At 28.0% G+C, this 27,386-nt stretch overlaps 3 protein-coding genes across 5 annotated transcripts in view; 2 read left to right on the plus strand and 1 right to left on the minus strand.

The window, feature by feature from the left end:
• Nucleotides 1-366: 366 nt before the first annotated feature.
• The window catches only part of capt (adenylyl cyclase-associated protein 1), a 38,211-nt gene continuing 11,191 nt past the window's right edge, over nt 367-27,386 (minus strand). For 2 of the 3 annotated variants that reach the window (XM_029307500.2, XM_029307502.2), the window contains exons 3-8: nt 12,444-12,728; nt 12,003-12,241; nt 10,788-10,966; nt 8,989-9,192; nt 2,705-2,848; nt 367-2,631 (exon numbers count right to left, since the gene is read on the minus strand). In XM_029307500.2, the coding sequence (XP_029163333.2) occupies nt 2,548-2,631; nt 2,705-2,848; nt 8,989-9,192; nt 10,788-10,966; nt 12,003-12,241; nt 12,444-12,728 (1,135 nt within the window). In that variant the 3' untranslated portion in view covers nt 367-2,547. The remainder of the gene's footprint in view (nt 2,632-2,704; nt 2,849-8,988; nt 9,193-10,787; nt 10,967-12,002; nt 12,242-12,443; nt 12,729-27,386) is intronic. The other variant, XM_029307501.2, reaches the window with a different exon arrangement.
• On the plus strand, nt 3,933-8,364 carry LOC146720156 (uncharacterized). The gene is made up of 5 exons (XM_085488994.1): nt 3,933-3,948; nt 4,079-4,236; nt 4,617-4,876; nt 5,138-5,489; nt 6,517-8,364. Exons 1-5 carry the CDS (start codon nt 3,933-3,935, stop codon nt 8,362-8,364), a joined length of 2,634 nt encoding a protein of 877 aa, XP_085345120.1.
• Nucleotides 19,370-20,194, plus strand: LOC146720157 (uncharacterized). Its single transcript, XM_085488995.1, has one exon. It carries the CDS (start codon nt 19,437-19,439, stop codon nt 20,145-20,147), a length of 711 nt encoding a protein of 236 aa, XP_085345121.1. The 5' UTR covers nt 19,370-19,436; the 3' UTR covers nt 20,148-20,194.

The following is a 27,386-nucleotide window of genomic DNA, read 5'->3' on the forward strand; positions in this document are numbered from 1 at the left end:
ATAATTACCCAGATAGCCACAGTAATTATTATGACATCATTTTGATGTCAAAATGCATCATTTGCCATCAAAATGATGCATTTTGATGTCATAATAATTACTGTGGCTATCTGGGTATATGCTGTATTATAAAAAGAGAATAAAATTATATATATTTGATCTATTAGATTTATAAATTAAATTTTTATATACTATATATATACATATATACCAATAATTATATATTATATACCAATAATTATATCTAAAAAAATAATATATATTATACATATTAATGTTAAAATAAAAATTTTTATAAATATATGTGTATTAAATATATATATTTATATATGAAATGTTCATAATGTTATTAGATTAAAAATAGTCTACGTGAAATAAGTATATATTTATTACAATTGATACAGGCAAATGAAAAATTTGCTTATAATATTCGCCGTAATTTGTTATAAACGTTCTTATTATTTAATACTTTATTTAAGTAACGATACTTGAGTATTAATACTATTAATACTATTAACACTACTAATTCATGTACTACTAGTATTAATACTATTAATACTAATGTATTCTCATTAGATATCACGCTATTAGATTTCTATTCAAGTTTTCAATTAGTATTCCATTAATAAATACTGTATAGTAGCAAACATGATATACACACAGAGCAAAAGTTTATCAGAGGCAAAGCATATCGAACTATTTATAATGACATTCAACACCATTCATGAGTAATGTTCAGAGGCCTAATAATTCCTTTCTTTTTATTAACTGTACGTGTATATTTAATTTAGTATTCAACAAATACTATGCAGCAACAAGTTTGAGCAAAATTTCTGTACCATAGAAAATGATGTAAATGTATAAAACAGTTATTCAAAGATAATAAAATTTTTTATCCATAATAATATGTATAACACCATCGTTATATCATTTTTCTTTCAAACTTAATGTGTGAATATTTATCCATAAAAAAATTCTGCAATAATCTCTAATAGATACATTATAATTAATAAGATTACTGCGATCCCTTACTGCGTCATATTGAATTACATTACATTACAAGGGATAAATTATATAAATTTTTTTATTGTGTTATACATACATCAATTTAAATTAATATTTTCGTACACCATCACTTCTTGATAGATTGGTAAAATAGGCCAGTGTGTGTTTCTTTTTCGGGATTCGTTGATTAACAAATAGTCATAAATCTTGATTAATTGTAACAATTTATTTCGGCTGGAAAAATGCAGAATATATAGATTTATAGTTACACATATGTATATTCTACATGAATGCAGGATAATAAAAAAAAAGATTTTTCGATATTTTTTACCAATACATATTGAATAAAAGAGTGGTGACATACAAAAAAACTAATTTATATTTTATGTATTTGGTAAGAAAAAAAATCATTTTTTTTTGCTTCTGATATCACATATCGTTTCAATATCGTTGCAGTGAGGAAATGGAAGCTTTATAAAGGGATTTACAAAAATCGACTATCTTGATTCAAGATATCTATAATCGCATTCTGTAAGAAAATTTTCGCTCCTCAGCTCTGTAGCTCTTTTCTTTTTTCGTTCTTGCTCTTTCTTTTTTGCTCTACATTGCTACATAGCTTACAGAAATACAGCGTTACAGAGCATTTTTATAGAATAGACCCACTAATCTGAATCAATATAATTCATGCTGACTTCATAATTTGATAATTTATTTTTAAATATATATAGGGTAGAGGAAAAAGGTATTTGCAACTAGCAGTTACATATTTTTTTCTTACAAATAACTACATGTTTTCTTTACATCAATTAATTTCTCTTATTTTTTGTGCATAAATATATTTCGGTAAGATGAACAAAAAATTAATATTTTACGAAATATTGCATACAGTTTATGTAAGATTAGATCAAATTAAAGTATAAAATATCTCGTAAATTATTATTTTCTTTTGCCATCCTACTCCTAACTTATGCAGAATATTGCGACAAATCGATTTATGAAAAAAATAGTGATCAAATTAAAAAATTTCAAGATGACTTTGTCCTGATCTTGGCGATGCCGCCCAATGTCAAACTGATAAGATCAATAAATAAATCTTTTTAAACCCTACAACTTTTATCTGAAAGTTTTCTAGAAAACTTATATTTATATTTATTTATTTTAACTTTTCGAGTTATTCGGGGGTTTCGACCTTTTTTCCTCATCCTGTAGAATAAAATTCTTTAAGTTTAATAAATAAATTATTACTGCGCTTATTATCAAATGCATTTGTAATAATAATTATACAATTAATAATAATAATTACACAATTCATTACACGTCCATTTAAAACCCAATCATATGCTAAATCAAATTGTTACATATAAATAAGATATGCAATATTGCATCTCTCTTTTTAGCTCCGCATTATATAAAGAAGATAATAAATAATAATGATATTAATAAATTGATATCTTTGATGATTGAATATTTTTGATAATTATATCTCTTTAATGAGCTATATTGTTAAAGTAGGCTATGCATTTAAACAAATCTCTTACGTTTTTAACCAAGTGAATCGATGGCTGTAGTAGTAAGACCATTTTGATTAATAGTGGTCTTGAATTGTTCTGGTATTGGGTATTCATTCTGTAATATAATATATTTATATAATTTCTCGAGATATATGTGCATCTACAAATTAATTGTAAAACAAACTTACATAATCTCCGTTGCTCTTGGGTACCATAACATTCATTTCACTAGATTTGCTAGTAATCAGTTCAACATTCAACGATTCTGCATTTAAATACATTTGACAACCGTCCGTCTTGTCTATGGAAATTGTAGGTACTTTTCCAAGAACCTGTAAACATACAAAACAGATTTAATTATTAAAAATTAGGCTATATACCGACATAAGCTTTAATATTCAGAGAAATTAACAATATAGGATGCTTTTCAACATTTTTATATTTAGTACCATTTTTTATATTTACATTTTTATATTTTATATCTTTATATTTATATTTAGTTATTATTTTTTTACAGAATAATACTTTGGAAAGTAAGAAAGAAGAGATAAACTTTAAAAAGCTTAAGAGTGATGACAAATTTCGCCCATTTTTTGGACCTCAAATTTCAAATTTTTTTTCATGGCAAATAGTACTATATGATGACATTAAAATTTCAAGATAAGATACGCACGGTTACGGAGATACAAAGGGATGAAAGTGATGATTTTTAGTCAGGGTGTATGAGAACTTTACTTTTACTTCTTCATATCTCCGAAACTGTGCCTATGCTCATCTTGAAATTTTTCTGAGATTAATGTCTCATCATATAATACTATTTGGCATAAAAAAGTTTGAAATTTGAGGTCCCAAAAAAATTCGACTCTATAAAATGAACGAAAAAACAAATCTTTTTGCCATCACTCTTTTGAAAAACTATATGTAAAGCGACTGCGCTGCCCTCTGGCGGTGAAATTAAGAAAAGTAAGCAATGTTCCAGTTACAAGTCGGAACTGATAATAGTTGCTTTCCATTTACATCAAAACTCAGAAAAATCTCACTTCTGTTTTTCTTTAACATGGATGTTGAAGAAAGACAAAAATGAGATTTATCTGAGTTTTGATGTAAATGGAAAGCAACTATTAGTTTCTTCAACATCCATGTTAAAGAAAAACAGAAATGAGATTTATCTGAGTTTCAATATAAATGGAAAGCAACTATTGTGTCACAATTATCATACAATATCCATTGCTGAAAAACACCCATATTCAGATTACTACGTTTAAATGACAATTGCTGATGCACGCTAACTTCTCGGATTTTTAACATCCGAGTTGAACATATCGCTAATGGAAGATTTCGAGAATTTGACAGTTCTTTCGAATTTTTTATGTATAATTTATCTATGTTACTTGAACAAAATACAATTTATAAAAAATGCCGTGGAAAGTTGGTAAGATCGGTTTTTATATATTTTATTACATTTATCATATTATATATTAATCTCTTAGACTTAAATTACACACATATATATATATATATATATATATATGATCTGTACTGAAGAGATCGATTTTCCAAAGAATTCAACGAATGGAAACATTTAGGTGGAAGTTTCGAAACTGCGGCAGTCACATGCGAGAGAGATTGGAAGGAATGTGCAATCGCAGTGGTAAATTATTTATGGTGCGAAGTGGTGTCCGACGTCGTCGATTATTTAACGAAGGAAGGAATGATATGGGTGAAATTTATTTTAAATTTTGTTTTATAAATTAAATTTTTTACATTAATTTAATTAATATTTTAGAAATTTATTTAAATTGTTTTATAACTTCTATTGTTTGTGTTGGATCCTCGCCGCAATTATATTCAATTGTGACATCAAAGACAAGAAAGAATTGTTAGCGTGTATTTTCTCACCTCTGACGTCACAATTCTAACATGTAGTTGACAATTTAATTTTATTAATTTTTAAATTTTGTTTTAAATAATATTTAAGTTTTTTAGCCTAAATTTTTTATAAAATAAATTTAAAATTGTTTCCTCTGAAGTATCAAGTATTTCAAGTAGTTCAAGATAACTTTTGATTACTTCATATACTTCTCTCTATAATATTTAAAGGTTCTCGTGATAGTCATCACTTCCACGATACTTATCCGTATAAAATATCGCAAAAAGATACGCACGGAACATATTGTGCTGAATAGACAAGTATTAGGTAAAGTTGGACATAAGATTCATGATTTAGAATTGAAGGTCAATGTCCTAACGTATAAAATGCAATATGGAACGTGGCCATTACCGCATCAAATATATAATTTAAATCCAAAGAAATTACGGAAGATTAGGATGACATTATCCAATCCGGATGACTGGAAAAAGTACACAAAGAAATCAAAAATATTAACTAATTATTTTTTTCAATAATTTAATTATTATTTTATTTAATAATTTAATTATGTATATAAATAGTAAATAGACTTCGTTCTTACGTCTGCAATAATATTAATCTCCTAAAACTTTAAATATTAGTCCTATAAAATTTATTGTTTATTTATTGTTTATTAATAATAATTTAGAAGAAGTGCACAAAGTGCTTTTGAGGCAATTTGCACAATAACTGATATAACTTATTTTATTAGAATACGTTCACGGAGGCTGTGTGTAGAAAATGTGAGTGAGAAAGGAAGTGATCTTTCTTTGAAAAGTGAAGATTCCACATTACAATGGCAATTTCTACCTTTAAATTCGAACGAAATTAATAATCGTCAATCTTCAAGAAAGCTCTTAACGCAGAATGGCAAATATCCAACATATTTGACGAATAATACATATAACTTTTGTGAAAAATTCACAAATACCGTGTATAAATGTAAATCGTTCCTTAAAGAATTGGAATTTAATAATAAATGTTTGCATTCGTTGAGTAATTCCGATATTTCCTCGGAAACGAGTAAAGCTTCTTCTTTGAAAACTGAAATTCATTCGAAACAAGTAAGATTTATTAATTATTATCAGTGTTGGGTAGAGAGAGTATCTAGATACATTTTGTGTATCTGAGATATATTCGAATTGAAGTATCTATATCTATATCTAGATACAAAACATGGTATCTGAATTGCTTTTTTCAGATACATTTGCAGATACATTTTCACATATTTTTTTGAATAGCCCAATTCTTTAAATTTTTAAAAGATCAAGACTGCAAGTTATCAACATATCAACCGATTTTTTGACCGATTATTAAGCATTGGCAAATTTGAGTACCATGGCGAAATAGTTTAAGTGACAATATCTTTGAGGCATTTTTCACGTGTTAAGACTTACGAATAAAGTCGTAATATAAACAAAAATATTAATAAAGATAAAAGAATTATTCAGTGCATTTTGTGCATATTACCATTATTATGATAAAATATAATTTAAAAGTATCTGATATGTATGAAATACTTTTAGAGTATCTGAGTATCTATATCTGTATACATTAATTTGTATATCTGTATCTAGATATACTATCTAGATGTATCTAGATATATTTTTTTACACGTATCTGTATCTGTATCAAGATACATTTTAAATTTATCTTACCCATCACTGACCATTATATTAACAAATAGTGTTTCATTTTTCTTTTTTTCAATTTTTGTATGCAATATTTTCTCGTCACAGTTATATAGGTTCAGCAATATTTGACTATTAATAGCTATATAAGACATGTCATAAGCGAGAAAATACACGCTAAAAATTCTTAGATGCCATTTCGAAATAAAATTTTTTTTATTTTATATAGTTTTATATTTTTAACAATACTTCAGATAACTTTAGCACACTCTTAAAGTCTAAAAATTTTCAGCGTGTGCTTTCTTGCCTCTAACGTCATAATCTAACATTTTTTTGACCGCGGCAAAAACTCAGGAATCTTAATCAAAATGGTATACTTTCTATAATTTTACTATATAATTTAATTTCATATATTATAATATTTATTTAATTTTCCAATTCTTTATTTTTTATATTTTAGGTAGCTTTACTTATGACAGAAAAAAAGAAGACACATTCTCGTGATGCTTATGCAACGGAAAAAGAAGAAAAAATGAATGAGATAAAATGTGTGAAAAAGGAGGATGAAATTATGCAAAATGCTAATAAAAAACACGATGCGCCATCGAAAGAATTGATTCCGATTTTCCCAATAAGCAAAAAAGCAACGCATAATACACAATCGTCACGAAAAACTTTGTTCGAAGTTAAAAAGAGACTTCGCAGTTTACATAATATGTTGCGAACTTATCGGAATAAGAGTCTTCGATCGTCGGAAAGACAAAAATCGATAGATAAAATCAATGGAATCGATGAAGAAAGTTTATCTTCCTCGGTCGAATATTCATTGAATACATCTAAAGTGTATCAATGTTCTAATAATGACATCAAGAAATATTTTAATCATTTTTTATCATCCGAATCATCTTTCGAGGATCCAAATATTCAAATTCAAAATAAATCTTTAATTCAAAATATGTCTTCAATGAAACCTCCAATTCAAAATATATCTTCAGTTAAATCTTCAATTCAAAATATACCTTTAATTAGATCTTCGAGTCAAAATATATCTTCAAAGCTTTCAGTTCAAAATATATCTTCAATTAAATCTTCAATTCAAAATACATCATCAGTGAAACCTTCAAGTCAAAATATATCTTCACCTAAATCCATTCAAAATATATCTTCAAAGCTTTCAGTTCAAAATATATCTTCAATTAAATCTTCAATTCAAAATACATCATCAGTGAAACCTTCAAGTCAAAATATATCTTCATCTAAATCCATTCAAAATATATCTTCAATTAAGAACTTTACTATTAACGAAGAACAAGGAAATGTAATAACATCTCAAAATGGCAGCCAAAGCAAAATGTCAAATAATAGCGACGGAGAAGAAAAATCTACAGCATTATTGCTTCGAGAAGCTTTGCATTTTAAAAAGGTCTTATTAACACGTGTTCGAAAAAAGTGTCCGATAGATGATGAACTTCTGTCGGAATTGAATGACCCTAATTTTCCATCGATAATAGTGGATGTCGAAGTGGAAGAGCCACCTACTGGTGATTTTCACGACAAGATCAATCAATGTTGCATTTACTTAGACATGAAGCAACGACGCGACATGTTTCCTGAATTATTGCAGCAAAAAATAAGAGAGAATCAAAATTGCATTTCCGAAACACCTTCGCAATATTTTAGCATCACCAATCTGATGCATTCTGATAACGTTGCCTTAAAGCCTCCTCCGGTTTACGAAAAAGTAATTTCAATTGCGATACCAGTTAGCGTGGATCATCAAGGTGAAATTGATAAATCGATGCGAGCAAAAACCATCTTGAGGCATATTCAGTTCGAAGATGTCATATTGGAACATATTCAAAGTATCAGAGATTACATAGACACTTTTCTTCAGAGTCAGAACAGAGCGATCTCCAAAGGTAAACGTGACATTCTACGATGTTTGAACGAAACAAGTCACGCAATACTGCGATCAAGAAGCGCTGATCAAGAAGTTCACAATTCGTCTGATCCTTCAATAAATACAGGCCCGAATTACAAACATAAAATTTCTATCAAAGATAATACCTTAAAGTGCTATTCGGACATGTGTTTGAGAAGAAATCCAGGAATATTTACGATTGAAAATAAATTCCTTGATAAGAATAATGCAATAAACTTGAAGAAGCAAGAAATCGCTTTGTCTCTTCCGATAACTTTATATCAAGGATATAAAAATAGCTCGAAGTCTGCGCATAATTTTGACAATTGTCAAAAGCATGTTGTGACAGATATAAAAAACGACAAAATAAGGGAAAAAAAGAAATAGTCGGTATAAATACAAATCTTCAGAAACGGACGCAAATCGCTAAAAGTAAATAATTTAAATAATTTAAAATAAAATTATGAAAACTATCTGAAACAAATATATGTCGCACATTTATCGTCTCCAATCAAGAATTATTCGATAGAATATTTATTGCAGATGTATTTCCAAATCACAGTTGAAAACGATCTTTAATAACTAGAAAGAAAAAGTAGGATTTAAATATGAACATACATATAAAAGTATCACATTCAGTTTCAATGTACTGTAATACTTTAAAAATGAAGTGGAGAAAATTATAACATATAAATGGACATGTACAATATTTATCCAATTTATGTAAATATTTTTAAGCTTTTTATTTAAATTCTCTTTTATAAGAATGTATAATTTTATATATATTATATCAGTTTTTATTTTTTCTAAATACACGTTTTTATATTTTTATACACTGAATTATTAAATATTTGTAAAAAATTAAGAGCAACTTTTTTCTTCAAAGAAAAAACTTTATTCTGGCAATAATTTTTTTAAGGTATTAGTTGATATTATTTATATCTAATATCTTTGTTTAAAACCGTGATAATAAAAAAAATATGCTAATAAAGATATTGCATTTATACATACCTGCATTTGTACGCTTTGACAATTAACAAATTCGATACTTGATACAAGAGAATCAAATACAATAGATGATTTACGACAAGAATCCATAACGACGGAATTCACTTTGCCTTTAATAGTGAGTGTACTATTTTGACATCGAAACATATAAATCACATTATTCATTTCCACGTTATCGATTACTAAATTTTCTCCCTTGTGATATTCCTGTAAAGGAAAAAAAATATAATATTAATACATTTTGTGTGTGCGTGTGCGTGCGTGTGCGTGCGTGCGTGCGTGCGTGTGTGTGTGTGTGCGCGCGTGTGTGTACGTGCGTGCGTGGGTATGCGTGTGTGTATATGTGTGGGTACGTACGTGTGTATTAAATATAAATATTGATATTAATACTAATCAAATTAGAAAATATTTTTATCGGCTCTCAATATTAATAATAATAATATAATAATGATAAATAATTTATCATTATTATATTATTATTATTAATATTGAGAGCCGATAAAATTATTTTCTTATTTAATTTATTTCACGCCTGGGCCTAATCATCGCATTATTTACTAACATCTATTATAAGGCAAATGAAAAATATTGGATCGAAAGGGTCTGAATAGCTTAGTGGTAAGAGCAGTCGCCCGGAAAGTGAAAAACGCGGGTTCGATTCCCGCTTCAGCAACTTTTCGGACCTATATTTTTCTCGCCTATTTTTCCATATGTAAGTTCGAGTTTAATATATGGAATTTAGTAATCTCAAACCAAGAGATACAGTTCTGAAAAATTAATTTTCGTGCTTGGGCTCTTTGGCCGATTTAAGAATCATTATTATATTAATACTAATATTACAATAATTATTAATATTAATATAATATTATATAATTATATTAAATATATATTAATATATATATACATATATATATTAATATTAATATTAATCAGAGTTGAGAAGTAAGTTACTTGTAACGTCGTTACCGTTACTGTTACTTTTTTTCGGTAACGATCGTTACTTTTTTCTATCTGTAACGGTGACGGTAACGTCGTTACATTTTTACAGTAACGGTAACGAATTAGCCGTTACTTTTTAGTTATCTCTGAGTTAATATTAAATTCATATAATAAATAATAAAGATTACATGCAATAAATGCAAGTAAATATTTAATATTAAAAAACGCTTCCTATATATAATTATACATTTTAATAATAATAGGCTCTAGCATTACAAAAACCGAATATGTAACGAGAAAGTAACGCATCGTTACTTTGTGAGTAACGGTAACGCGTTACTTTTTACAAAAAGTAACGGTAACGGTAACGCGTTACTTTTATAGAGTAACGGTGGCAATTCTGAATATTAATATATATTATAATAAAGGTATATACATGCAAATAAATAACCCAGCAACCACCGATATATAATTATTACATTGCTATAATAAAACGGAATATAACAGGTAATATAACGTGTACGTTACATGTAACATCCATGTTAGTTGTAATTTCCCACTCATAGATGTAACATTTTTAATATAACATATATTACATTGGAGTTATATTGTAATTATATACCAAATAGCACATTGATGTATTGATAAGTCAGTGCTATCTTGGGATATAATGACAATATAACTACAATGTAATATATGTAATATTAAAAATGTTACATCTATGAGTGGGAAATTACAACTAACATATACGTTACATGTAATATGCTTAAGTATATAACATTTATATACTGTGTTTGCTGGGAAGTAAAAAAATATAGATATTTATCTGTTTACTTATCTGTTATGAAACATTAATTACCTACCACAAGCCATTTTTTACCATCTCGAGTAAATACTGGTGATTTGTCAATAGGCACATTTGCCGGTAAAACACTTTTTATCGGTGTCACATTCGCAACCGCTGGTGCTTTAAATGGCGCAGGTCCGGATCTCAAAGCGGGATTTTTATGCGTTTGCATATCCGAAGTAACTTTTTTCAAATCTACAGGGGATATAAATATTAGATACTGTAATTAGGGGTAACATCAAATTTAATATATGTATATACATACTATGGACTTGTTTAATTTATTTTATGTTCAAAATATCCATCATGAATATTTAATGAATTAAATAAGTGAGTACTATGATTTTGATGTCATATGATTCCCGAGCACTTCAAGTAGCTCTTTAAGGATCCCCACCATGTTAGATTGTGACGTTAGAGGCGAGAAAACACATACAGAAAATTCTTATATAGATGACATTTCGAAATAACTAAAAATAAGGTCTAAAAATTTGTAGCGTGTTTTTTCGCCTCTGACGTCACAATTCTAACTGGATAGAACTAGAAACCTTAAACAGTCATATTTTTTTCATAGAAACATCTGACAAAAAATGTTTCAGGTAAAATTAAGCTTTGTTTATCACAGAATCCAAAAATCTAATTTTATATATATAGTATATATATTCTATTAAAAATTGTATAGTTAATCCTCGCTCTATCCACGCAATCGAGGTTTGGAAATTAATATCCATTCAAGTTTGAAGACCTTTCAGATTCATACATTTCAAGACTTGAATCTTTAAAATCAATGACATAATTTCCGAAATATTAAGCTGTCAGTGAAGCTAAAGTTGAGTGTGTGTGTGTGTGTGTATGTGTGGGTGTGGGTGTGGGTGCGGATGTGTGTGTGTAAGTCATTCTGTATATATGCATAATATAAAATAACAAGTATGACAATATAAAATTTCTCATAAATTATTATAAAAGATTCAAACATGTGTACTTGATTCAGATTCAAGTCTGAACATTTTTTTTTTTTTAAGTAATTCGAAACAATACAAATTCGAATTACTCAAGTAACAAATTGACGTCATTAGACGTTAAACTGACGTCATATGACGTCATTTTGACATCAAAATGACATACATTTGTTACTTAGGATTTATAATTTCATTTCTAATACCTACGACAATTGTAAAAGAATAAAAAATAATGATCCATGACAAAAAAAGGAAAGAAAATAAATATTTACTTTTTGTGATATCCTCTCCCTGATTAATCTGAGCAAAGAGAGCGCTCCTATCATCGTTCACCACGTTTAGTGAGAGATCTTCGATTGGCATCGAAGGAGGTGGAGGAGGTGGTATCCCTATAGGTGCAGCACCAGTTTTTCCCCATACCAAACCTGTCGTATGATGTTGACGAACGTATTGCTGCAGCTCGGTCAACGTTTGTACCCATGCTTTACACCAGTCTATATGTATTTTATCTCTATAAAGAAAGAATTATAGCGCACATTTCATTTTTATTTAATTATAAATATATATTTAAATATAAATATTTAATTAAATATTTTGATTTTTGTTTAATTATATAAATTATAAATATATATTTAAATATAAATATTTAATTAAATATAAATTAGATTTTTATTTAATTATAAATATACAAATAATTCTAAAAAAAACTTTACTTTTCTTTCCAGTCTTTCAATACACGATTAGTGTAAAATTGACCAGCGTCATTCATTTCTTTTATATACGGAGCTGGCGTAGGAGACACGGCAACCCATCCTAAAGCCGGAATACTCTCGCTAATTCCTGACAAATGGTTAAAGAACGGGGATCCGCGATTTTTCTCGCGAAAATCTTGGATCTGCTGGATCTGCAAGGACAGGGGCGCGAACAGAGAAACTTGTTCGGATTGATTTGCTGGTGTAGGACGATTTACCGCCGTTCGCACGAATTGCAGCTGAATCCTAAAATTAATTTTAATTATTTAAAATAATTTATTTGGCGCATTTTACATTTTACAATATATATACAGGATGTCCCGCAATGTGATGTCCACAGTGAAACTTTGTATTCTTGGGATCATTCTAACAATAAGTCAAAATAAGTCAAAAAGTCTTAATATACATATGCCCTAAAGATTGTTTTAAAGTTATAGCGAAAAGACGAAATTGCATATAATAAGATAAGTATTATTTATTGAAAATAATAATTTTATTTATTAAACAATAATATTATATAATAATTAAATACTTTATAAACTGTGCGATAATATAAATCATAAAGGTGTTTTTCTCGCACTTGTGCGGTAAAGTAAGGCATGCATTAAATCGTTGAAAAATAAGTCACCATCCGCACGCTTAACAGCAATCGAAATTCAAACTTTCGTGACTGGCATTACAAAAAATAATTACATGTGTTGTCATAGTAAAAAAACAAAAAATAAATGTGTAAATAATATTTAAAAATTAATTTTTAATTATTTACAATTTATTTATTTTTTTTTTCACTATGACAACGCATGTAATTTTTTGTAATGCCAGTCACAAATATTATAATTTCGATTACTGTTTAGCGTGCGGAAGGTAGTTTATTCCTCAACGATCCAATGTATACCTACTTTAAGTACAAGTGTATGGCACGCCATTTTGCTATTTATTAATAAGATTTTTTAATATAAAATAAAATTTCAATAACCGATTTGAACTGAAGCAGATATTTCTTCAAAACTATTTTTATTATGTCATAACATAATAAAAATAAATAAAAATTATATCTTGACATAAAATTAATTCAAAATACATATAGAAAAATAGACACAATGATAACTTATTAAATATTACGAGGCCATGTGTAACGAGCAATAAAAAATTATTATAAAACTTGGAAAAACTTTAATTTAAAAAAACCAATTACAAACGTTTCGAACTATACTTAGTCTTCTTCAGTGCGCAATAAACATAATAATAAATAAATAAATATAAATAAAAATTCTAATAAAAAGTTGCAATACAATGTCAAAATAAATTAAATAATTATGTCAAAATTAAAAGGCAAAATACGTTAACAATAAATTTAAATTATTAAAAATAGTTCAACACGAACAGTCCCAATTAGAAGCAAAAATTGAATTAAAATAATTCATCCGGCTAATCAATATTATTTTAAAAATTATTATTGAGAACTCGGAGTGGCACTTAAACATTACTCCAAACCAATCGCTCATCGTTAGTCGGCGAAAGGCTATCAGTCCGGCAATGATCGTGTCCATCCTCTCCAAGTTCTTTTAAATATTATATATAAACTAAATTTAAAAATTTTATAATATAAAATAGAAATCAACTTATGTATGTGTAAAAAATTCCCAGCAAACACATTATATAAATGTTATATACTCAAGCAAGTTACATGTAACGTATATGTTAGTTGTAATTTCCCACTCATAGATGTAACATTTTTAATATTACATATATTACATTGTAATTATATTGTCATTATATCCCAAGATAGCACTGACTTATCAATACATCAATGTGCTATTTGGTATATAATTACAATATAACTACAATGTAATATATGTTATATTAAAATGTTACATCTATGAGTAGGAAATTACAACTAACATGGATGTTACATGTAACGTACACGTTATATTACCTGTTATATTCCGTTTTATTATAACAATATAACAATTATATATCGGTGTTTGCTGGGTTAAAAATTAAACATTAAAAATTAAAAATTAGTTAATTGTTACCGTATACTTACAATTGTTTCCGAATAAATTGAGATGACCATGCCTCTAATTGTTGTTGAACTTAGTACTTGACTGATGTCGAATTATTTAAAAAGTTGAATAAATAGGTGTCAAGTCGCAAAACATAAACATTTTAATAAGTCTAAAAATTCGCTATTTCTTCTAGAATGTCAAAATAAGCGTTGTTGAGCAATTCAGTGTCTGTATTATTATTTATACCATGCTTTTGTTCCTTTATGTGTATCATCCGAGATAAGTCTTTTATAATAGTTAGATTCAATATCAAGTATTTTGACGTTATTCCAATCAAAAGCATGTTTTTTATCTACAATATGTTCCGAGACCACCGAATGCTTAGAAGAATCAAATTTAATGTTATTTATAATCTCTAAAAACTCACCTTTAAAAAAAGGTAAAAAAAGGCGACCAGTTAAGGGCACGCCATTAACAAAAATTATCCATTGCAAACCCATGTAGAATCCTATCCTATTGCAAACCCATGTAGAATCCTATAAAAAATTAATCATTGCAAACCCATGTAGAATCCTAGGCAAAATTAACCATTGCAAACTCATGTAGAATTGTATTAAAAATGATCCATTGCAAACTTATGTAGAATCCTACATTGCAAACCCATGTATAATAGAATTGTATGAAAAATTATCGATTATAAATTCATGTACAATCGGAACAAAAGTAATGAAATAAAAAAAAAATTGCGCCAAGTGAAAGTAGAAACTTGTACCAGTGGAAAATTAAAGTTGCAGACATATATAGAGTCGTATAATGAATCAGTAAAAATTTAAATTTGCAAATGTAGAATCGTACCATAAAAAAACTTATCTTTTAAAAAAAAAGATAAACAAGATGCCAAGTCCATGCGCCATGTAAAAAAGAAATAAAAAAATTTTAGTTAAAAAAACTGGGCGCGCTGCTAAGTTTCAAAATTACAATGCACCTTAAAGTAACATTAATTAATTTAAACACAAAACATATTTTAACTGTAATGAGTTTAAAAGTAACAATTTAATTTTAATATTGTTAGAATATTATTTAGCAGCGCTCCCAGTTTTTTTAACTAAAATTTTTTTATTTCTTTTTTACATGGCGCATGGACTTGGCATCTTGTTTATCTTTTTTTTTAAAAGATAAGTTTTTTTATGGTACGATTCTACATTTGCAAATTTAAATTTTTACTGATTCATTATACGACTCTATATATGTCTGCAACTTTAATTTTCCATTGGTACAAGTTTCTACTTTCACTTGGCGCAATTTTTTTTTTATTTCATTACTTTTGTTACGATTGTACATGGGTTTATAATCGATAATTTTTCATACAATTCTACTGTACATGGATTTGCAATGTAGGATTCTACATAAGTTTGCAATGGATCATTTTTAATACAATTCTACATGAGTTTGCAATGGTTAATTTTGCCTAGGATTCTACATGGGTTTGCAATGATTAATTTTTTATAGGATTCTACATGGGTTTGCAATAGGATAGGATTCTACATGGGTTTGCAATGGATAATTTTTGTTAATGGCGTGCCCTTAACTGGTCGTCTTTTTTTACCTTTTTTTAAAGGTGAGTTTTTAGAGATTATATCATTCATTTTTGTATATTTTTATGACCGGAATAGAACAATTATTAAACATGTTTATCTAAACTTCTTTGCTTAAAATGATGTGTACAATCATATCCTAGAATCCTGATCATTCCTCCTAAAGCACCCTATTTATATAAATTTACCCATATGTGTGTGTGTGTGTGTGTGTACTAATGTCGAGCATTTTTTATACATTTTCTATTAAATTTAGATAAAAGTTGCAGGATTTCGAAAAAGAAAAAGTTGACACAGACTTTTTCCTAAACGGCGATTTTCAAGGTTATTTAAAGGTCACTTATATTTTCAAAATAGAATTACCTTAATTTTTCTCATATAAATCGATTCCTCGCAATATTTACTATAAAAAGTTGTAAAGGTATAATTTTTACATAATCTTACATAAACTTCGAAATATTACAAATATTTTATTCTATGAAATATTTCAGTTTATGTAAAATTATGTTAACTATCTTTTAAATTATTCACTTTTAGCCATCTTACCCTTACAACCTTTTATAGTGAATATTGCAACAAATTGGTTTATATATATAATATATATATAACATCAGTTATTATTAATTGATGTTTACATTTATTTTTAGACTTACTAGAGCTCTAATGCTCCACATTTTTTGCAAAAACTGTTTATTCTACAGATTTCAAATATGCTTTTAAATGATGATTGAATATTTCCTTTTTTTAATTATTTTTATTATTATTTTTCAATCTCAATCAACTTTTATAACTTTATGCCAGCACGATACAAATACATGTGTCTTTATTTTTTTAATTATTTTCATTATTATTTTTCAATCTCAATCAACTTCTATAACCTTATGCCAGCAGGATACAAATACATGTATGTCTTTATTATTGTATCAACTCTTGTCTTTTCCATGTAACCATGTCTTCATAGTTTGAATTATCCCTTCATCTTCTCAATCTTTCGCAGAGATTTAATTAATTAAATACACTTCACACGAAATAAAGTTTGCTGGAAGATATACAGCAAACGATAACTGTAAAAACATGATTACGTGGAAAGAACAAGAGTTGGTACAGTAAAGGCAAGTAAGTAAGTACATGTAATGTATCGTATTGGCATAACGCTATATCCGCGGAGCAGATAATGTGGCTGTAGAGGTAGTCTGCAGTGCAGCTAATGTGGACGTAGATGTTGATTGAGATAATTGTCTAATATAAAATAGAATTTAAAAATTTAGTTTAAAAAGCTGTTGCATATATAAATAAAGTTTATTTTTTCTAAATTTGGAATATGTTTAATTAATTAATTTTTTAAGTTTATGTTTAATAAATTTTTTAAGTCTGTATTCAATAATTTTATTCATTTGATAAATACATGTATGTCTTTATTTTGATATGTTTAATATAATTAGAAATTCATTATTAATTAGATATGTAAACTATAAATTCATATATAATATTTGAAAATATATGTGAATATTTAAATTTTTATCTTCTCCTTCCTCTCCTTCAATCTCTTTAATATCAATATGTGTATGTGTGTACACGCGCGCACATTTGTACGTATTTATTTAATTATTGGATAGTTGAGAGTACTTAATTGATAAAAAATTATGACAATAATAATCCTTGTTTTTTTTTCTTATTATTTACTCAGATTTTTTTGTCTATCTTATAAGATAAACACTTTAGAGATTGAATATTTCAAGTAAACTAATTGTAAGTAAATTTCACATTAATGCATATAGATGTTTAATCATGAATGTACTGAATAAGTACACAAGACGAACAGTGAGTGAGTGAGTGAGAATGAGAGAGTGTGTGTGTGTGTGCGTGTGTGTGTGAGAAAGAGAGAGAGAGAGAGAGAGAGAGAGAGAGAGAGAGAGAGAGAGAGAGAGAGAGAGAGAGAGAGAGAGAGAGAGAGTTAGCCAACATAACCCCGCACGCTGCCGATATGGCGGAGCGCCACTATCGCCATCTGTTGTAAAACGTGCGAGATGGACAAAATTACCACTACATGCATCTTGCATGTGTTGTGTACGTGTGATATATGTGTGCGCATGTGTTGTATACGTGTGAATACGTGTAGCACGATACTACTATGTATGCGTGGTCGATGATAATAATGATGATGATAATGATGATAATGATGATGATAATGATGACGGGGACGTTTCTTAATAGAAATTTTTCATATTTCGACTTTGCATTTATATATCTCTGCTTACAAATCACGTAGAGCAGAAATAAAGACACTTTTATTATATAATTCGAACTCAATCTATCGATTAAGTCTAGTATAAACTCGATTGCTTCAGCCATTATTGAGGATTCGAAATATTATAAAGACTCAAATGTCCGACTCGCGTTAAGATACACGGTGTCTCCGCTACGCCCTTAACTGGTCGCGAGACACTACCGTGTCTCTTGATGCTCCTTTAGTCTAGTACGTAATTTTCTTTTGGTTTGCCCAACATATGAAGCTTCACAGTCTTTACAATTAATTTTGTAGACGACATTATTATTGTTATTATGCGCATTTTTGTCCTTATGGACTCTGATGAATTTGTTAAGATTATTAAGACAACGGTACCCTACTCTAAAATCTGATTTTTTAATTGTCGATGCCACTGTTTCCGAGATGTTATTAATATAGGGGATGACAAAAAATTTTTTATTATTTCTCTCTATAATTTCTTTTGTTCTATTATTGTTAAACTGCAAATTGTTTAATACTTTTATTCTCCTATTAATTTCTTTAAAAATTAAATAAATAGGGTAACCGTTGTCCAACAATGTTTCAATACACAGTTCTAGATTTTTCTTGTGATATATGGGATGAGATAATAACAATGCTCTATCAATGAGATTATAAATCACTCCTATTTTGTGGCACATGGGGTGATTCGATAAGAAAGATAGTACTCTGCCTGAACAAGTCTTTTTTTGAAACCAGTCCAAGTGTATGAACGTTGTTAATGATCTTAATGTTTAAATCTAAAAAATTTATGCTTCTATTAATTTCGTATTCAACCGTAAATTGTAGTCGTTGATGGTAACTATTAAACTTATTCAATATACTATCTATCTTATTATTTGGTGCCACCATAACTTTTACATAAAATCATATCAAATAGTATTCCTACGGTAAAAGTAATAGTTACCATCAACGACTACAATTTACGGTTGAATACGAAATTAATAGAAGCATAAATTTTTTAGATTTAAACATTAAGATCATTAACAACGTCATACACTTGGACTGGTTTCAAAAAAAGACTTGTTCAGGCAGAGTACTATCTTTCTTATCGAATCACCCCATGTGCCACAAAATAGGAGTGATTTATAATCTCATTGATAGAGCATTGTTATTATCTCATCCCATATATCACAAGAAAAATCTAGAACTGTGTATTGAAACATTGTTGGACAACGGTTACCCTATTTATTTAATTTTTAAAGAAATTAATAGGAGAATAAAAGTATTAAACAATTTGCAGTTTAACAATAATAGAACAAAAGAAATTATAGAGAGAAATAATAAAAAATTTTTTGTCATCCCCTATATTAATAACATCTCGGAAACAGTGGCATCGACAATTAAAAAATCAGATTTTAGAGTAGGGTACCGTTGTCTTAATAATCTTAACAAATTCATCAGAGTCCATAAGGACAAAAATGCGCATAATAACAATAATAATGTCGTCTACAAAATTAATTGTAAAGACTGTGAAGCTTCATATGTTGGGCAAACCAAAAGAAAATTACGTACTAGACTAAAGGAGCATATAAATAACATTAAATTTGATTCTTCTAAGCATTCGGTGGTCTCGGAACATATTGTAGATAAAAAACATGCTTTTGATTGGAATAACGTCAAAATACTTGATATTGAATCTAACTATTATAAAAGACTTATCTCGGAGATGATACACATAAAGGAACAAAAGCATGGTATAAATAATAATACAGACACTGAATTGCTCAACAACGCTTATTTTGACATTCTAGAAGAAATAGCGAATTTTTAGACTTATTAAAATGTTTATGTTTTGCGACTTGACACCTATTTATTCAACTTTTTAAATGATTCGACATCAGTCAAGTACTAAGTTCAACAACAATTAGAGGCATGGTCATCTCAATTTATTCGGAAACAATTGTAAGTATACGGTAACAATTAACTAATTTTTAATTTTTAATTTTTAATTTTTTACACATACATAAGTTGATTTCTATTTTATATTATAAAATTTTTAAATTCAGTTTATATAATATTTAAAAAAACTTGGAGAGGATGGACACGATCATTGCCGGACTGATAGCCTTTCGCCGACTAACGATGAGCGATTGGTTTGGAGTAATGTTTAAGTGCCACTCCGAGTTCTCAATAATAATTTTTAAAATAATATTGATTAGCCGGATGAATTATTTTAATTCGATTTTTGCTTCTAATTGGGACTGTTCATGTTGAACTATTTTTAATAATTTAAATTTATTGTTAACGTATTTCGCCTTTTAATTTTGACATAATTATTTAATTTATTTTAACATTGTATTGCAACTTTTTATTAGAATTTTTATTTTTATTTATTTATTATTATGTTTATTGCGCACTGAAGAAGACTAACAATAAGTATAGTTCGAAACGTTTGTAATTGGTTTTTTTAAATTAAAGTTTTTCCAAGTTTTATAATAATTTTTTATTGCTCGTTACACATGGCCTCGTAATATTTAATAAGTTATCATTATGTTTGATTATATACGAGCTTAAGCATTGTTACAGATTAGGTGATTTTGTATTATTTTTTCATTGTAGAAAAATAGACTTAGATGTAATTATTTTTATATCAAGACATAATTTAATTCAATTTTATTATGATTAATAATTTCTTTTCATCCAGTATCAATTTAATTTAATAGAATTTTTATGATCGTATTAAATAGCAAAATGGCGTACTATATTATGCCACGCTATTTTGTTATTAATATGATCATAAAAAGTCTACAAAATTAAATTGATACTGTAAGAAAATAAATTATTATTATATCTAGACATATTTATAATTCATCGAATTATTATTAAACTACCATATAATTAAACAGACAGAATTTGTACATAATGGAAATTCGAGAATTAAAATTATGTACATAATAAAAATTCAAGAATTAAAATTATGTATATAATAAAAATTCTAGAATTAAAATTATGTACATAATGGAAATTCGGGATTTTAAATTATGTACATAATGAAAATTCAGGAATTTATGTACATAATGGTAATTCGGAAATTAAAATTATTGTACATAATGAAAATTTGGGAATTAAAATTACGTACATAATAAAAATTCTGGAATTAAAATTATGTACACATAATAGAAATTCGGGAATTAAAATTATATATCCTTGTAATAATAAATAAAATTATAGGTCCTTGAATAAGTTCTCGCTGTTTCTTAAAAGATGGCGTAGCGGCACTCTGTGCATGGAATTTCGTACGGAAACGCATCAGCTAAGTAGTACTATATGTAACCTCAAATTCTAGTAGATACAGTTTACCACAGTGTCAACCACGTGTTTAATTACCTATTGCGAAAATGTCTACTTTTGTGCCAAATAAAGTGTTTTTGCGGGGAATTTTATTGCACTGCTTTATTCAAAAGAAATCTGCAGCTGAAGCACACAGAATTCTTGTTGAAACATATGGTGACAATGCTCTGTCGAATACGACATGCAGAGACTGGTTTAGGCGCTTTAAAAATAATGACTTTGACCTTGAAGATAAAGAACGTTCTGGAGCACCGACAAAGTTTGAAGACGAAGAATTGGAGGCATTGCTGTGTGGTCTCTAATGATGGACAATACTTTGAGTAAAGTTATTGTAAGCCTTATATTTTAAATAAATGTTTTTTTTTAACAAAAAAAACAGCGAGAACTTATTCAAGGACCTACATAATAAAAATTCCCCAAAAATTATGTTATAACATAAAATAAATTCAAAATTAATATTAACTCTAGACATAATTTAAATTCTGTCTGTTTAATTATATGGTAGCTTAATAATAATTCGATAAATATGTCTAGACACAATAATTCATTTTCTTACAGTATCAATTTAATTTAGTACAATTTTTATAATCATATTAAATAGCAAAACGGCGTACCATACAAGTGCGAGAAAAACACCTTTATGATTTACATTACGGCACAGTTTATAAAATACTTAATTATTATATAATATTATCGTTCAATAAATAAAATTATTATCTTCAATAAATAATACTTATCTTATTATACGCAATTTCGTCTTTTCGCTGTAACTTTAAAACAATCGACTTTAGGGCATATGTGTATTAAGACTTTTTGACTTAAAATGATCCCAAGAATACAAAGTTTCACTGTAAATATCACAGTTACGGGACATCCTGTATGTATGTATGTATACTAGGGTAGACCATTTTAATCAATACACGCAGATATCCTATAAAGTAAGCAAAATAGAAAAATATGTTTTATACAAAGTTATAGGATTCAGAAGGAGACACTTGATAAAGACTTTGACCTTGACCTTGGAGTCAAATTTAGAGGTCATTTTAATTTCAATCTATTTTCTTAAATGGAACCACCAATTTTTCATATCATGTTCTTGTAGCTGATATCGAGACCTTTCCAAAACACTAAATAAAACATTTTTCTATTAAGTACTTTTAGAGTTACAAAGGTTTGAAGTTAACAATTTTTTGACATAAAATGCTTTTAAAAAACTATATTGCAAATTACAAACATACCTTTTAAAGCAACTATGTTTTCTTTATATCGATTAATTGGTCTCATTATTCCGTGCATAAAGTATTAAAGTATGATTACCGAAAACTAAATATTTTGCAAGATATTTTACATTTTATGTCAAAAAATTGTTAACTATAAAACTATATTTTACTATCTTCCTTACTTTATGAGATATCTGCGTATATTGATCTACCCTATATATATATATATATATATATGTTATAGTCAAAGCCCGATGTGCGGGCGTTCCTAGGATTGATTAGTCAATCCTGCGTAACAACCAAGCGTGTTGGTCAAAGTCCGAAATACTTTTGTGTTTCGGCTTTTGACTAGTACGTTTTTAGTCAATCCTAGGAATCACTAATATGGCTGGTTAAAGTTAGAAACTAAAAAAATTACTTCGGACTTTGACCAATTAATCTTAAATGTGGCTTAATTCGGACTTTGTTAAAATTTTTTTAAAATGTTGAAAATTAAGAAGCTCTGATAATAAATATATAATAAAAATAAAGGGCTAAATAATGAATTAAGGTGTGGACTTTCGTCGGAGTATGCGCATTGTGTCTCCATAATTAAGTAATTTTATTATCAATTGCTGAAGATAGATCCTAAATGCGAGGACCGAAACGTACAAATAAAGAATGATTCATTGATTTCTTTTATTTTATTTGCGTACCAACGATCACGCTAAGCTCTCATTTAGCCCTTTATTTTTATTATATACGTAATATATGTAATATAACAAAAGGAAGCAATAATTATCGAAATACCCTAAATCTGTAAGAAGTATATTACTCATTCTGGCAATCGGTCGATTTATGACATTTAGAATTGCACAATACATTTGACAATTATAAATATACTTTTCTCAAGGAATCAATAATGATAAGGAAAATTTAATTATATTGTGCAATTCTAAATGTCATAAACCGACTGATTTCCAGAATAAGTAATATACTTATTACAGATTTGGGATATTTTGATAATTATTTCTTTCTTTTGTTATATTACATATATTATGTATTTTCAAATCTTTATAATATTCTATACATGTCAACAAAGTTTCTTATAGCGTGTCTAATTTGAAAATATTTGTTTAAAATGACAATTAAGGTGATAAAAATTCTGTTTTTTTTTTCTCGGGTGATTGCTACGAGACAAGATAATTTTATTTTATACTAATTATTAAAAATTATTAAAATATTTATGTATATTTAAAAAAAGAGTGCATTTTATTTTAAATAACTTTGTCATTTTATGTTCATGTATGTATATTTAACTAAAAGTATATTTTTTAACTTTAAGAAAAATAACTACAAAAGTAAAGTAAATTACAAGCTATATTACATATGAATGTCAACAATAAAAACATCACAGTCAAAAATCTTGGTTATCGTTTTTAAAAGTCAAAGTCCCAATTAAGCCACATAAGATTGACTGATCAAAGTCCGAAGTGATATTTTTAGTTTCTAACTTTAACCAGCCATATTAGTTATTCCTAGGATTGACTAAAAACGTACTAATCAAAAGCCGAAACACAAAAGTATTTCGGACTTTGACCAACACGCTTGGTTGTTACGCAGGATTGACCAATCAATCCTAGGAACGCCCGCACATCGGGCTTTGACTATAACATATATATGTATATATATGTATATATATATATATATATATATATATATATATATATATAAACACACATATATATATGTATATATACATAGACCATTTGAATCTTCGGACTGAAATTTCTCAAAATCCTACCCTGTATGTATACATATGGAGCATTCCATATAAATTGATTGGATTAAAAGTCTTAATTGATTAAGTGTGTGTAATCAATTTGCCAGTCGAAAATTTAAAAAAATGAAGAATATGTGTTTAACATTAAAAAACGACCAATACTAAAGAATATATTTTTTATTAAATTCAATATCTCATAACGTTTCGACCTCTGGTTCAGGTCATTTTCAAATGCAACTGAAAAAATAATCATTATAATCAACATTAACAGAATCTAATAAATTAAAAATTGAACAATCAAGAAAGTATAAAAATGATCTTACATTTTTTTTAAGATGGCAATATAGATACAGTAGTGAGGCACTCTTATAACATATCACAATATATAAAAAGAAAAACTTGTGTCTTAAAAAGACGTCTCGTCAGTAACAATGCGTGTTTTACTAATATATCAAAATTTAAACTATTCTAATGACTTTATCATAAATAATATTTAGATTGTCAGTGTCTTTTTAAGCATTTAAAGTGTTTTTAACCTTTTTTATATAAAACATTTCAGAGAGCCAACTCTTTTTTTCTTTGTATGGCTTTTGTTGTGTAAAATTATCGGATCCAATCAAAATCATGATTTAACTCAACTCTATGTTTGCTTACCACCGAGTAATTACTCTCATGCATCTTTATATTATTTTTATGTTCTTTAATACGGGTAATTAAATGTCTTAGTTTGTCCGATGTACGAGAAATCACAATTTTTACACTTAATCTTATAAACTACTTCAGTTTTTTTTTAACTTTGGAATTCTATCTTTCCCATGTTTAATTAATGTATTTAATTTTTTCGAATGGAATATACCGATTTTAAACCTATTTTTGAAAGAGAGTTACTAATATCATCTCACTAAGCTTGATATAAGGCAAAGTAATGAAAGAAGTTTGGTCAAAACTATTTCGTTTTCTATTGTTATTTTGAGTTTCATTAAGATTAATTTTATGTTTGAGGAAACCTAAACGTTTCTTAATAATTCGGTCAATCAAGTCAGACGGAAAACAATTGTTAGTCAAAATGTTTTACTAATTCGATGTTCTTTTTATGAAATTGGTCATTTGAAAATAGAATCGCATGGTCTACCAAATTAATTATCATATTAATTTTATATTTATGTGGATAACTTGAAATGTATTAGTAGAACATGCATTGTTACTGACGAGACGTCTTTTTAAGACACAAGTTTTTCTTTTTATATATTGTAATATGTTATAAGAGTGCCTCACTACTGTATCTATATTGCCATCTTAAAAAGAATGTAACACCATTTTTATACTTTCTTGATTGTTCAATTTTTAATTTATTGGATTTTATTAATGTTGATTATAATGATTATTTTTTCAGTTGCATTTGAAAATGACCTGAACCAGAGATCGAAACGTTATGAGATATTGAATTTAATAAAGAATATATTGTCTCCAGTATTGGTCGTTTTTTAATGTTAAATACATATATACAGGGTTTGTCCGGAAAGTAATGCGTCGCATTTTTTTAAAAAAGAATTTATTGATCGCATAGGTAAAACAACTTAAAATTGTTCGAAGTATGACCCTTCTGCGTCAATACATTTTTGCCAACGCGATTTCCATGCGTCATAAAATTTCTGGAACTCCTTGACTGGGATGCTGTTCAGGGAGGCCGTCGAAGTAGCTTGTACGTTGTCAACCGACTCGAGCTGTTGTCCTTTGAGCTCCCTTTTCAGCCGAGGAAATAAAAAAAAGTCCGCCGGGGCCAAGTCGGGACTGTAGGGCGGCTGCGGCACCGTTGCCACACCGATCCGGGTCAGGTAGGCCGTAATAACAAACTTTATCGCATAGCGTTGCTCTATCGTTCTCTCCATCACAAGTTCGACGCGACCACTAAGCAGAGGTTCACAGAATAAGCCGTCCTAACCCTCCAAGCGCATGGAAACAATTGAGCGACCTACCGTTGGAAAGCTAAGGGTACGCCCCTTCCTCCCCAACCGGTCCCATCGCTCTGCGATGTATAGTCGCGTCACAAAAAAATGCGACGCATTACTTTCCGGACAAACCCTGTATTCCATATAAAGCAACCTTTATTACAAAAAAAACGATCTTTTTTTTCATTTTTAGTAACTAAATTTTATTCTTAACGTCCCTACACAAAAAATTTGAAAAATCTGTGCTTAGATTTAGACCAAAAACTCCTAGTTTTGCAATTTATACGTACAAAATCCCAGTAGCAAACTGACGTCATTGACGTCAAAATGACGTATAGAGTCTGATATATGGAGACAGAATGAGGTGCTATTTTTAAACCGTAAAAAATCACATTCTGTAATTCCTGGGTTTTAGTGTAGGGATGCTAACAAGTAAACCATGGGGAACGTCAGACTCCGATTTTTTCAAATTTTTTACAGTTGTTTCTGATGTCAAAGTATGAAGAAATCTGTCGTTTGTAATTCAAATTGATTTTTTTTATTTTTAATTTTGCGCAAATATACGATTTTTCACATTTTAAATCAGTTCTTACTTTTTACGAATAAATCTATCCGATTTTGATAAAACTCGGCACACAAATAAAACATTAAATAGTTTATTAATTTTTTTTACTGCATTAAGCAGTTTTTAAGTACTTTTTAAACAATTTTTTTAAAATAATTTTATATTTTTTTGTATCTTTTTGTTTTATATACTTTTTTCTTTTTTTCTTACAATTATTAAATTT

The sequence above is a fragment of the Nylanderia fulva genome, unplaced genomic scaffold (assembly GCF_048542155.1).
Source record: "Nylanderia fulva isolate GAGA-0341 unplaced genomic scaffold, ASM4854215v1 Scaffold76, whole genome shotgun sequence".
Classification (NCBI taxonomy): domain Eukaryota; kingdom Metazoa; phylum Arthropoda; class Insecta; order Hymenoptera; family Formicidae; genus Nylanderia; species Nylanderia fulva.